The following is a 14579-nucleotide window of genomic DNA, read 5'->3' on the forward strand; positions in this document are numbered from 1 at the left end:
TTGTATTCAATTTAAATAAAAATGTTAAGTTGTTAAATTAAGAAAAATTTTAGACATTAATAAAGGAAATGGAATCTTTACTGGGCAAAGTATTCTATAATGGAATAGAGATGCAGATATCCTAAAAAAAATCCATAGAAGGAAATTGATCAATATAAATTCGTAGCCTATATGTTAGGGATATATCCCTTAACTTCAATTGTACACAATAAATTATCATTTTCAAACTTCAATTTACATTTCGTTTCTTTTTAGCTGTATTGCAAACAATAAATTCAACAATTTAATCAGTTGCTTAAATAATATTCCACAAAACTGAATTTGGGCAATCAAAATAGGAAATTTCTGCTTAACATTTACAATATGGATATAATATATAAAGTTAAATATTGATTTCATATATTCTAATTTGCCTCATGAATTGCTAGCTTGCAGTGTGCCTTGCTTTCATACCCAATAAGAATATTCGTGTTAATGAATACATGTAGCTCATGACATACTGTGTTCCCAGAGTGTCTACTAACTTGATAAATCTGTTAAAATAACATATGATTTTAATTTCATATTATTTTATATTATTTAAAATAACAAATGATTTCAACTTTATATTATCATATTTTAAACTATATTAGATAACATATCTGTATACGTACTTCTGAATTACTATTATAAGCAAAATACGGTAAAAATGGCAAAAGTTTTCAAAATTTTTGTTGTAGTGCAACAAATATATAGAAAATGAAATGATACATTAAATAAAATGTTTAAGTGATTGTGATACAAAAAAATACAGTAACAATTATAGTTAAAGAAAACAGGTGTGTTTCTTAAGTTCCCATAAGAATTTCTAAACTTCCTTTTAGGGGCACAGAGACTATAAATATTATTTAAGCAGGACAAATACTAAGTAGGAAAACTGAGATAACTACTTTTTAAAAATATATTTTACTAAACACTAATTTGAAAAGAATATTTAATAAGTTCACTTTTCTCCAAAAAAGATAAAAAAAAATGTTATGCACATATTTAGTGGGCACAGAAAGGAGTAATGACATTTTAATGTGGGTGGCAATTACATATCGTATAAAATCATAGATTTTACAGACACTAATTATCTATTATGACAAATTCCAGTTATTTGTGATAACTATACAGACATTTATGACCAAAAAAAAAAAAAAAAATCAAGCAATGGAAGGGTTTTTGGCTCTTGGTTTTCCAAAATCTCTTGTTTAAAAGGAGAAAAAAGAAGTAACCAAAGAAGGAATCCAAATGCACAAGAGGGTCTCTAAGTGGTACTTACTGGTGTGACGATGTTGTAGTGGATGCAGAACCCTGGTTCCGAGGGAAAATATTCATCAGATACAAATCTTATCCTGATTTGATTTCCTTTCGAAATCTGCTTTCCTGGAACTGTGCCAGAACCACACCAGCGCCCCAGTATGGTTCCATCACTTGGTTCTTCCACCTCTACAAAATCATACCTGCAAGATATTGAGAGAGAAGAGGCATAAAACCACGATGAGTTATTTCAGCACTTCAAATTCCATGTCCATGGGGGCAAAGAATCTAACCATGGACTACAGCCGTGAGTTCATCCCAATTTAACTGCATAGACAGAATAAAATATTCCACAGAAGAGACACAACTGAAAACGCATTCCCAATTAAAGAAATATGAGTCTTCTATTAAGCCCTACTTCTTTAAAGAGCCATGTCAAAGTTCATGTATTTTGTATGGAGCAACCATCTCTGACATTCAATTCATGAATTATTCAATTTAACTTCCATTTGGATATGACAGTATTGCTCCAATCTTAATTCCCATCATTACTGCCCATTATCTTCCGGCAGTAACCCCCTCACCCTAATCAGACTCCCTGGCTCCCTTCCCTCAAGTGTGTTTCAAGATTTTTATGGAGCCACTTCACTACATACACATCCTCCCAATGTCACTCCACCTGTCCTACATGGCCTCCGAGAGCCATTTCTGGGTGTTCTCAGCTCACCTCCATCTTCCTCTCTTTGATAAACATATATTTTCAATATTAACCACAGATATACAAGTGATCCATTTTGTTAGATAAGTTATTAAACCCTTGAAGAAAGGAATCTTTACATACTTCATTTTACCCTGCCCTACACACAGTGTTTAAACCTAAGGAAGTAATATTTTTCTAACCAATATTAACTTGGGTTTGAAACTTTCCATCAGTGGCACTCATCAGGAGCAGTGTCGCCCCTTGAAAGAATGTTTCAGAAATGTGCAGAGGCCAAGCTTCCACTGTGGTGCAATGGGATTGGCAATGCTTTGGGAGCACTAGGACTTGGGTTCGATCCCTAGCCTGGAACAGTGGGTTAAGGATCTGACATTGCAGCTGTGGCTCTGATCCCTGCAGGGAGCTCCATATGCTATGGGGTGGCCAAAAAAAAAAAAAAAAAAGAAAAAGAAAATAAATGTGCAGAGGCATTTTAGGTTGTCTCAATGACGGGGGTGAGGAGGGCAAGGTCCATGGACTTCCAACAATGGAGAGGCCCCCTAAATGGGTGTTTGCCCACATACTGCAGGCCATTCAAACCATTTACCAGACACTCAGGTAGGCAACATTTATGCTATTGTTCATTTGAGTTTGGAACATAATACTGTCTCACATAGAAACACAAATCCGTTTTGAGGGTTTAGATTAAGCCAAATTTTCCAGAAATTCAACTATCATATAAGGTGAAGGAAGGTTCTATACTTTCGAACTTACCAAGTGCTACTATTCTGGAAAATCATATCACTAACAGGAATATGGCTTATACTATTTTGCATCACAGTGAAAACAATGAAACAATCATATTAGTCTATTTCCACAGCTATCATAGTCACAGTGAGTCTGCTACTTAAAAGCTACATACATCTGACTATTTGATTCTTTTTCTTGTAATTGTGCTTGTGTATTTATGAACTTAAATATGTTATTTTAATATGGATTACTATTATTATTTTAGCTTTATATAGCACGTAGAGCTTTATATTTATTTCTTAAATAACTGCACATATAAATAGCTGATCGCTATTAAGGATTGCATTTCATAATGCTCAAGAGGATGCTGTAAAACTTTTATCAAGGGAGGTCTGACATGGATGAAAAACACTGGTAGATTTTTTTTTGTCTAAATTCAGTAGATACCAGACACTAAAAATACATTTTGCACAGTATAGAACTTACAAAAGAAAGAAATTGTTGAAGAGGGCAAAGTGCATAACAAACCAATTATACTTATAAACTTTTGTCCTAAAGAACATCCAGAACTCTCTTATGGTATGTAACTTGACCTGTTACACACAGCCTCATTTTTCTTGTCTTTAAATTGATGATAATGCTGCCTGACTCACAGGGACCTTTCAAGAAAGGGAAAACAGGATGGCACATGCGCAGTATGTAAAACATTGTTGGTATGCAGCTGCCACTCAAATAGAATGTGTCCCTCATCTCTGTCTCGCATCCCTGCCCCCACCTCACAGCCACCTTTTAATAGAACCTTGAAAATTTTACAGCAATGAATAAGAAAATTCAATTACAGAAGGTAGAGAGTATTTCTGCTCTATCACATGACTAGTCCTGGTTATAAATTACAAATGCCTAAGCCAGCGGTATAACTATTCCAGGTCTCTTGCTGTGTGTGTGTGTGTGGTGGGTCCCGGGAGGGGAGACATGGGCAGAGGGAGGAAGATTTGGACAAAACAGACTGAGTAGTTATTTTAGATATATCTGAGACAAAAATTGATAACTCATTTTAAATTTTGGAGTAATTACTTTTTTCTTTTTATGGCAATACATGCAGCATATGGAAGTTCCCAGGCTAGAGGTCAAATTGGAGCTGCAGCTGCGGGACTACTCCACAGCCACAGCAACTCCAGATCCAACTGCATCTGTGACCTACACATGGCTTTCAGCGATGCCGAATCCTTAACCCACTGAGCAAGGCCAGGGATAGAATCCCAGTCCTCATCCACACTATGTTGGGTTCTTAACCCTCTGAGCCACAGTGGGGACTCCCCCCAAGGTAATTTTTATATCAAGATTGGTTACATCTGAAACAAAGTTTCTATTCATGGAACATCTGCTTATTCTGTGCTGGGGAGGTGAAGCTATCTGATACAGGTTTACCAGCATAAGGAGTTTGCAGAGAGTTAACAAAATGCTGGGCGGGATTCTCAGGATACAAAGATGAAACCATAGCTGCTGTGGGCTCTGGGTCCATAAAACACTTCGGTGCCTGCTCTAATGAGAGTATGCAGGAAATGCTGTGAAACACTGGCAGGGAGAGGGTAATTCTATACGGTGAGATTAGGGTCAGTTTACAAGGAGCATTTGGGCTGTCAATGAGGACCAACTGACTAGGGGTGGAGAGGGGGAATGGAAATGCATTCTCTGGAGAAGTACAAGATGTAGGATGTAATAGAAGAAACAGGGGGCCAGGCATGGATGGTTGTGAATAGAGGATGGGAAACAAAGCAGTAGATGCAGATCAAGCTGCCAGAACAGGTATAGGTAAGAAGGCCTTGCAATTTCAGAGTCAGATGTTAGAATATGATTTTGCAGGCCAGTGTGGCAAACAGAAAGCACAGTTTGAATATGATCTATGCTTCTTTAAAAATTTTAAGTCAACATTTTATTTTTTTAAATTTTTAGATTTTTTTTGATGTATAGTTAAGTTACAACATTGTGTTAGTTTCAGGTGTACAGCAAAGTGATTCAGTTTTATATACAGACACATATAAATACATGGACATATACATATATATATGTGTTTCAGATTCTTTTCTATTATAGATTATTAAGAGACTGAATATAGTTTCCTGGGATATACAGTAGGTACCTGTTGTTTACCTATTTTATCTATAGTAGTGGGTATCTGCTAATCCCAACCTCTTAATTTATCCCTCCCCTTCATTTTGTTAACCATAAATTTGTTTTCCATGTCTGTGAGTCCCTTTTTGTTTTGTAAATGAGTTTGTTTCTATTATTTATTTAGATTCCACATATAAGTGATATATCTGTCCTTAAGTTATTTTAAAAAGTCAAACTTCACAGAAAAATCTGATCTGAGGCTTTTTAAAAATTTGAACATCTGGAAACTTCAGGATGGCTTGGATCTGCAGAGTTGGTGTCAGCTCAGGGAAGGTAGATTCCTTTATCTGATTCACTGCCTTCCCCCCAGCACCCTTGCACCAGGCAGAGAATGTTTACTGTAGGAGGCCAGCACGGTTTCCTGCCCTTCATAGAAATGGAGGCTGGGTCAAGTGGAAAGGGCTTTAGATGGGACATCCTCTTCCTGGTTTTTAAAGATCCTGGTCTACTTTTTATGCTGCTTTTTTTTTTTTTTTCTTCATACCCAGATCTTCATTTATTCCCATGACTTATCCATGCAGGCATCTGAGTTCATCACCCCTGCAGAATATAGAGCATGTATTGGGGATTTCAGTGAGGGTGCCACTTAGACACAGGATCATAACACATCTAAGAAGGCCAGGAAGCAACAGCATATCTAGTGTGGGCAGGAAGAAAAGACCTTTTTTTTTTAAGGGACACACCCATAAGGAAGTTCCTAGGCTGGGGTCAAATTGGATCTGCAGCTGCTGGCCCACACCACAGCCACAGCAACTCGGGATCCTAGCTGAGTCTGCAACCTACACCCCAGCTCATAGCAAGGCTGGATCCTTAACCCACCAAGTGAGACTAGGGATCAAGCCCAAATCCTCATGGATACTAGTCGGATTCATTTCCTCTGTGCACATAATAGGAACTTCCAAAAGCATCCTGAAGAGAGGCCATCAGAGAAGCAAGAAGAAAACTGCTGTGAATGATAGCACAGCACGAAGAGGAGAGGGATGGAGAGAGTCCACCTGCGCAGCAATGGGTAGACTATCAAGGGCCAAAGAAAGATCAAAGCAGATGGGGATGGGAACCAAGCAGCACTACTGGACCTGGCCATTACAAAGTCATTTTCAATAAACTGGTTGGGTGAACACAGAGCCAAAAAACCCTTATAAATTTTATTTATTTATTTATTTATCTATTTATTTTACTGGAGTATAGTTGATTCACAATGTTGTGTTTGCTTCAGGTACACAGCAAAGCAATTCATTTATATATGTGTGTATATAAATATATATGTGTATATTTTTATATGTGTATGTGTACAAGAATATATACTTATATTCTTTTCCCTTACAAGTTATTACAGAACATTGAGTATCCTTCTCTGTGCTATACAGTAGGTCCTTAGTGGTCATCTATTTTATATAAAGAAGTGAGTATACATTAATCAAAACCTTCTAATGTATCCCGTCCCTAGACCATTTTCAAAAAAAACAATTATAATCTTTCTAACAGAAGCATCTTAAGAGAAAAGAATATCATTCACGAAGAACCGAAAACTAGTAACTCACAGAACTATTTTACTACATATAATTTCCTTTTGATTTCTGTGAAGAAAAAAAAAAAAACCACGGTGTATTCATCTGATGTGAAAGATTTTTAAAAGTATTTTAAAAGAGTTTTTAAGCATTGCTGGAAATACCAGGATTGTAAATGTTAAGAGTGTATTAAGGATTAGTAAGTCTTAAACGTTGCTTTATCTAACTTATACCTTGATGGAAAAATCACTGTCTTGCAGATAAGAGTAGCAAGTACATGAGTACTTTTTTCACGAAGATTTTCTACTGAATATGAGGCCATTAAAAAAAATGCTACCTTAATCTTTATAACAATTTCTGGATAGCTAGTAATTAATTCTCACCTGTTAGCACAAATCTGGGGCATACATTTATCACAATGTTTCAAATATCTACATAGTTCTGCATTCCATGAAGTTAAATGAAATGAACATCTAAAAAAGTGCTATGTTCTTTGCCTTTCAAACTGTAGAGTTTATGTTATGCTTCTAATTGTTTTCTAGTAAATTAGGCATTTTAAGATTTTTTTTTTCAAAACTGGTGACTTATGACAATATAATTCTAAATTTCACCCAATTATTCAATCATTACTTTTATGAATCAAAACAGTAAATCTCTGTCTAAAGGATATGATTATAAACACTGCATTCTTTTATTTACATCAGAGTCAAGTTGCATAAAACAGACCTAGTGAAAATCCACCTGGGAAGTAGTCCACTGCCTCATGGTTGCTTTCGCTTCTTCAAAACAGAAAACAAAAACAAAAATAAGTACCATTGCCACCTATTCCATATTTCTTTCCAATTGGTTTATAAAGCGTGACTGGAAAAAGACTAATGCATTAAATCCAATCATCTTCCCCAATAATTTGAAACTTTTCTTGTTTCTGACATAATGCCAGGTACAGATAAGGGATTCAACTGCTAAACTGGCTGGCTGATATGGTACAAAACATCAAGAAGAAAGGGAAGAGAGAAAACAATGATAAAAGGCAAATCAACGGGAGAAGAGAGAGCCAGCCGCACTTCGATCCATAAAAATTAAATTACAAAAGCGAATCAGCCTCAGATTGAGAAATCTCCATGTGCCCAGGTGACTTTTCTGGAGACACAGTAATCCCTGTAATACACTCTCGGGTATTAATTTTCAGTGTGCACAATTGCTCCCATCAGTATTTAAGGGATTTACTCACCCTACTTTATGGGCCAATCAAACATCACTTTCTCACGGCAACATGATACATAGCACATAGTGCTAAGTGGTTTATAATGATCGCTCCCTTTCCCTCACAGAGCCCTGGGGACCCACGGAGGATTTATGTTCTTTTATGTTTAACAAACAAGTCTGGTGTTGTAGACAAAATTTGCGTTCTCATGTGGGAATTTAAAAACTGTGAAGTGAGGATGGCTGCTGGGGAGTAAACCAAAGAAATAAATTTCCTTGTAAACATAACTGTCCGACACTCAGCTTCCTTCAACAAAAATAAACCAACCCTGCAAAACAGGCTGTTTCTGGTTCATAGGAACTAAAACCCCTCAATTAAATCGACCCTGCGAATTATGGAACCCGACGGTGGTGTGAAACGCTGCCAAAAAATCAACGTGGATCTGAAAAGGCCTCGCTCTGCAAGTGTCAACGGGAGCCTGGGACTGCTGGGGAAGGTACTAAAATGAATAATATGACAGTGATTCCATGGTGCATGCTGGATCACACTTCAGTTTAACAGAACACAACTCAGACACAGAGTACAAGCTTTAATGCCCTATTTGGATCCCAAAATGAGGTACTGCTTCACATGAGTCAAAATGGCCAAAATTAATAAGTCTACAAATAAAAAATGCTGTGGAGGGTGTGGAGAAAAGGGAACCCTCCTTTACTACGGGTATGAATGCAAACTGGTACAACCACTATGGAGAACAGTATGGAGGTACCTCAGAAAACTACATATAGAACTACCATATGATCCTGCAATTCCACTCGTGGGTATATATCTGGACAAAATTTTCATTCAAAAAGATACACGCACCCTATGTTCATCACAACACCATTCACAATAGTCATGACATGGAAACAGCCTAAATGTCCATCAACAGAAGAATGGATTAAGAAGATGTGGTATATATACATAATGGAATACTACTCGGCAATAAAAACAAAATGATGACATTTGCAGCAACTTGGATGCAACTAGAGATTCTCATATTAAGTGAAGTAAAAGTCAGAAAGACAAATACCATATGATATCACATACATGTGGAATCTAAAATGTGGCACAGATGAACTACAAAAGAGAAACAGACTCATAGACATGGAGAACAGACTTGTGGCTGCTGAGGGGGAGAGGAAGGAAGTGGGATGGACTGGGAGTTTGTGGTTAGTAGATGCAAACTATTACATCTGGAGTGGATAAGCAATGAGGTCCTGCTGTACAGCACAGGGAACTATATCCAATCACATGTTACAGAACATGATAGAAGATAATATGAGAAAAAGAGTGTGTGTGTGTGTGTGTGTGTATGACTGGACCACTTTGCTATATAGCAGAAATCAACAGAACATTGTAAATCAACTATAATAAATTTTTTTTTAAATGGGCACCCATGCTTTACCTTAGACTGAAAATAAATTTAAAAATAATAACTATACATATTCATTACTTTTTATACAGTCATTCATTTAATCCTCACAAAAGTTATCAAAAATTGATACTGTTATTGTGCCCACTATAGACATTATTCAGAGATTATAAAATATGGAAAAGCCAAGTACTTGACCAACATCACACAGTAACTAAATACAGGGCCTAGGCTTCAATTATTGCAGTTAAACTCCAGAGCCCTTGCTCTTAAGAGCTAAGCCATATTGCCTACTATATTTAAAACAGGCCTACATAATTATATTTGCTCTCTTTTGAGGCCTAACTGCATAGAATTTATGCGTCTTTGCTCAGATTGGCCATATGATCTTGTTCAATGGCTAGAGAAACAGTAAAGATCATTCAAATTAAGTTGATCAGTCAACTTGATAATTTAGGCATATAAATTTTATAGATATTTATTTTAACTGACATGGCACTATTTGCTTTTAGGCACTTTAAATCCTTTACGGGAGTTCCCGTCGTGGCGCAGTGGTTAACGAATCCGACTAGGAACCATGAGGTTGGGGGTTCGGTCCCTGCCCTTGCTCAGTAGGTTAACGATCCGGCGTTGCCGTGAGCTGTGGTGTAGGTTGCAGACGCGGCTCGGATCCCGCGTTGCTGTGGCTCTGGCGTAGGCCGGTGGCTACAGCTCCGATTCAGCCCCTAGCCTGGGAACCTCCATATGCTGCGGGCACGGCCCAAGAAATAGCAACAAAAACAACAACAACAACAACAACAACGAAAAGACAAAAAAAAAAAAAAAAAAAAAATCCTTTACGGAGAATTTTTTTTTTTTTTTTCCTTTTTAGGGCCATGCCTGCAGCATATGGAAGTTCCCAGGCTAGGGGTCGAATCAGAGCTGCAGCAGCAGGCCTAAGACACAGCCACAGCAACATCAGATCCCAGCTGCATCTGCAACATATGCTGCAACTTGCAGTGACACCGGATCCTTAACCCAATGAGTAAGGGCAGGGTTCAAACTCACATCCTCACAGATATTAGTTGGGTCCTTAACTTGCTGAGCCACAAAGGGAGCTTCTTCATGGAGAATTTTTAAACCTTAGCCTAGGAAATGCGTAAGTCAAACCAATAAGCAGGCTTCAGAGGAATGACAACATATAATGGAGTAATTTTTAGGAAAATGTGAGTTATTCCCATAAGAAGTGGGTATGTGGGGCATATATACGGTTGGAAATGAATAGTCTTAAGTTATCTTATTATAACTAAGTAAAAATACTGCAAATATGTAAGCCATGAATTCAATGTACAATGCTATAAAAATTAAAACAAAAACAAAAGAGTACAAGGTGAAAGCAAATGAAGAGAAGACTATAAAAGATATATTCAAATATAAAATCAGAATTCAGAATTTAAACCAAAAGCTGGTTCTCAGAAAGAAGAGAGAGAGAAAGAAAGAGAGATGGAGGGAGAGAGAAAGGGAGAAATCAAGAATTTACATACATAGGAAGGAAGAAGATGTAATCACAGACCAAAATGTGTTAGACATCTAATAAGTATGTTTCAGGTAACTTTATGCCAATTAAATCTGAAAGCTAAATGAAACGAATGACTTGTTAGGAAAACATAAATTATAAACGTTGACTAAAAAAAGGAGAAAAAGTGAACCAGACTAATAACTCCAGAAAAAATCGAAAAGACTGTCAAACATTTATCAAGACTGGAGTTCCCGTTGTGGCTCAGTGGTTAACGAATCCGACTAGGAACCATGAGGTTTCGGGTTCGATCCTTGGCCTCGCTCAGTGGGTTAAGGATCTGGTGTTGCTGTGAGCTGTGGTGTAGGTTGTGGACACAGCTAGAATCCTGCGTTGCTGTGGCTGTGGTGTAGGCTGGTGGCTACATCTCCAATTTGACCCCTAGCCTGGGAACCTCCATGTGCTGTGGGAGTGGGCCAAGAAACAGCAAAAAAAAAAAAAAAAAAGAAAAAAAGAAAAAGGGAGTTCCCATCTTGGCTCAGTGGTTAACGAATCTGACTAGGAACAATGAGGTTGTGGGTTTGATCCCTGGCCTAGCTCAGTGCGTTAAAGATCTGGCATTGCCGTGAGCTGTGGTGTAGGTTGCAGATGCGGCTTGGATCTGGTGTTGCTGTGGCTGTGGTGTAGGCCGACGGCTACAGCTCCGATTAGACCCCTAGCCTGGGAACCTCCATATGCTGTGGGAGCGGCCCTAGAAAAGACAAAAAATAAAAACAAAAAAACAAAATTGAAAAAAAAAAAAAAGATAAAAAAATTTATCAAGAAAAAATAAGCAATAGCAAGGGATTTAAAGAAGAGTTCTATTTGATTTTAAAGGAACTTATAATTTCAATTTTATACAATTTATATAATCTTATAGTTGTAAAAAAATTGAAAAGAGATATTTTGTCAATTAATAAAAAAGTGAGCCAGGAGTTCCCATTATGGCTCAGCAGTACCAAACCCGACTAGTGGGCATGAGGATGCAAGCTGGATCCCTGATCTCACTCAGTGGGTTAAGGATCCATGGTGCTGTGACTGTGGTGTAGGTTGCAAATGTGGCTCGGATCTGACATCACTGTGGCTGTGGGAGAGGCTAGCAGCTGCAACTCCAAATAAATAAATAAATAGTCTAAATCTTATGAATATAGTTAACAATACTGTGTTATATACTTGAAAGTTGCTAAAAGAATAGATCTTAAATTCTCACCACAAAAAACAAAATAGAATTATGTGATGTGATGGAGCTGTTAGCTACCATCACAGTGGTAAGCATTCTGCAACATGTAAGAGTGTCAAATCAACATGTTGTACATCTTCAATTTATAACTATCTCAATAAAGCTGGAAAAAATTAACATTTCTAATTAGTAAAAAACAATATTGTAGTCAAGTCTCTTGAAATGGCAATAATAAACATGAAAAATGAAGACCAATTTCACTCAATTGAGGGAAATGCATAAATTCTCAATAAAATGTAATCAAATATCATCCATCAGTGGATTAAAAGATAAAGTACTCCTTTACAGAGTATTTAAGAACAGATTTACTTCAAGAACTTGTGGATTAATAGCAGAATGACCTTTCTAGAAAATTCAAAGGAGAAAGATTATATGCTCATATTAATAAATGCTGGAAAAACATGATAAAATCAACCACTTAGATAAAAATTGAGTCAACTGTGTAGCAGGAAGCTTTCAAATCATGTAAAAATTACACAACAGAAATTAACTTCAAGTGTGACATCAAGAAACATCAAATTCATTCTCATTAAAGTTAGAACAAAGATAGGATTGGCCATTCTCACTACCATTTGCAGCATTTTGGGAGGAGGCTCTATCTAATTTAATGAAAGGAAAGCAACTAAATGTAATAGAATCAGAGGAGCAAAATGATCCTTAGTTGATAACAAATTCCCTTAAAGACAGACTACAGTCAGAAATGTACAAAGATTAGAAAAGCTTGGACAAAATCCATCTGTGAGTCGGGTGGCTTGTGTATAGCGGGGAGCTTAGAGGTGAAGAAGGGCTCCAGGCTGTGAATATTTGGAAGATAGATCTGATAGGAAATGATGTGGGTATGAGAGAAAAACAGGTGTTAAAGATGATTTCAAAGTTCTTCGCTTTAAAAAAAAAAAAAACTGGAACTAACACAGAATTTAAGAAAGTGACTAAATATGAGATCAACATACAAGTATCAAGAGTTTTCTTTATGATAACCCCCCCCAAAATTGAATAGGGAAAATGTCTTTCAGCAAAATTGTAAAAATATATGTAGTATTAAACTTAATAGAAACACTATATGAAAAAATACAAAAATTATGACTGAATGATAGATGGGCATGCACTGATGACAATTTTTGCCAAAATCCCAAGTCTTATAAAATATTTTGTGCAAAATAATAATTATAATAATAAAGCAAACAATATGGAGTATGTACTATGTGAGGACACTATAAATCTTAACAGATTCAATCTTCAGACACAACCTTATCTGAAGCTTCTTTTTTTTTTTCTTTTTTATGGCCACACCTGCAGCTTAGAGAAGTTCCCAGGCTGGAGGCTGGATTGGAGCTGAATCTGCAATCTATACCACAGCTTGTGGCATTGATGGATCCTTAACCCAATGAGTAAGGCCAGAGATCAAATCTGTGTCCTCATGGAGACTATGTTGGGTTCTTAACCCGCTGAGCCACAATGGGAACTTCTGAAGATCCTATTATTATACCCATATTACAGATGGGGAAACTGAGGTACAAATATGTCAGGTAACAAGGCAAAAGTCATACATTTAAGAGTAACAGAGCAGAGCAGGGCCTTGCTTTGGGCTTCAGAGCCATATTCTTAACCATTACACAATACTTTCTTTAGCTAAGCAGGACACAACCGGCTATCTAGCCCCAAAGCCACTGTTGAGAATTCTGATTGCAACTCCCCAGACTGTCTTCTTTTAAATGGGGATAATATTCATTAACTCTCAAGGCTGCTGTGAAAAGTCAACAAAAGAATGTATATGAAGTATTTAGAATGGTGCCTATGGAATAAGATAGCAGTTTTGTTTTTCTTTTTTAGGGCTGCGCCTCGTGGGGTTCTTAACCCACAGAACCACAGTGGGAAGTTTTTTTCTTTTTTTTTTTTAATAATTGCTATCAACACAACCACAAACATAACTGGACTCCGCCTTTTGAAAGAGCAAACTCCCAAGAGCTCCCCATCCTGCTCTAAGTTGCAGGAATCACTACTTGTGACTCAGGGCAGAGCTCAGAACCAGCCCCCAGGCTTTTCCTCCTGAAGTGTCCCTGCCTGGAACCATTAAGCAAATCTATCTTGCTATTACTATTAACAGCTGCTCTTTCACTAGTAGAAAACAAACTTATCACAGATTGTTAAAATACTGAATTCTTAAATTTTGTATCTGTATTTTACATCCTATGTTATAGGTATAAGAGCACTGTCAACTTGATTGTTGGGGGATGAAATCTTTAATGTATAGCTCAGCATTCCTTCCAAGACTGATCAGTCCTCTGAAGGTAGAAAAACCCATTTTCAGCCAACTATTACTTCTGGGGAAGGATACACTTTTACAGGAGCATTACCTTGTAAAATTGAGCAACTCCTGAACTAATGCCAAGATTTAGGCAGCAAACGTTACTGTGTCAATTCACAGATCGCTCTCGAGACAGTGTTCACGTTTCTTCCCTCTATGGATCTTTCTCTTACTCTTCATTACTATCAGGTAATTATTTGGACAACAAAACTTCATTAACATTTAGGCCTGCCTAGTGTGATGCTCTGTGGTATGCCACTATTTATTAAGCATATATTGCGTGAGTCACTATTAAATCAGTAATAATGGAAGATGATGTAAGAAAAGGAATGTATTGTCTGTTAGACTGCGTCACTTTGCCGTACAGCAGAAATTGGCACATCATTGTAAATCAACTATATTTTAATTAAAAAAACAGTTCATATAAATCATAGACAATGTACTTTTATTACACATGCCAACAACTAAACCACGGTA

General features: G+C 37.0%; 1 protein-coding gene across 2 annotated transcripts in view; it reads right to left on the minus strand.

Annotated features, from left to right (window-relative positions):
- PDGFC (platelet derived growth factor C) overlaps positions 1-14579 on the minus strand; it is a 229725-nt gene that overhangs the window by 63233 nt on the left and 151913 nt on the right. For both annotated transcript variants that reach the window (XM_021101285.1, XM_021101286.1), the window contains one exon: positions 1304-1484. In XM_021101285.1, coding sequence (XP_020956944.1) covers positions 1304-1484 — 181 coding nt within the window. The remainder of the gene's footprint in view (positions 1-1303; positions 1485-14579) is intronic.

Source organism: Sus scrofa, chromosome 8 (genome assembly GCF_000003025.6).
Source record: "Sus scrofa isolate TJ Tabasco breed Duroc chromosome 8, Sscrofa11.1, whole genome shotgun sequence".
In the NCBI taxonomy this organism is placed as follows: Eukaryota; Metazoa; Chordata; class Mammalia; order Artiodactyla; family Suidae; genus Sus; species Sus scrofa.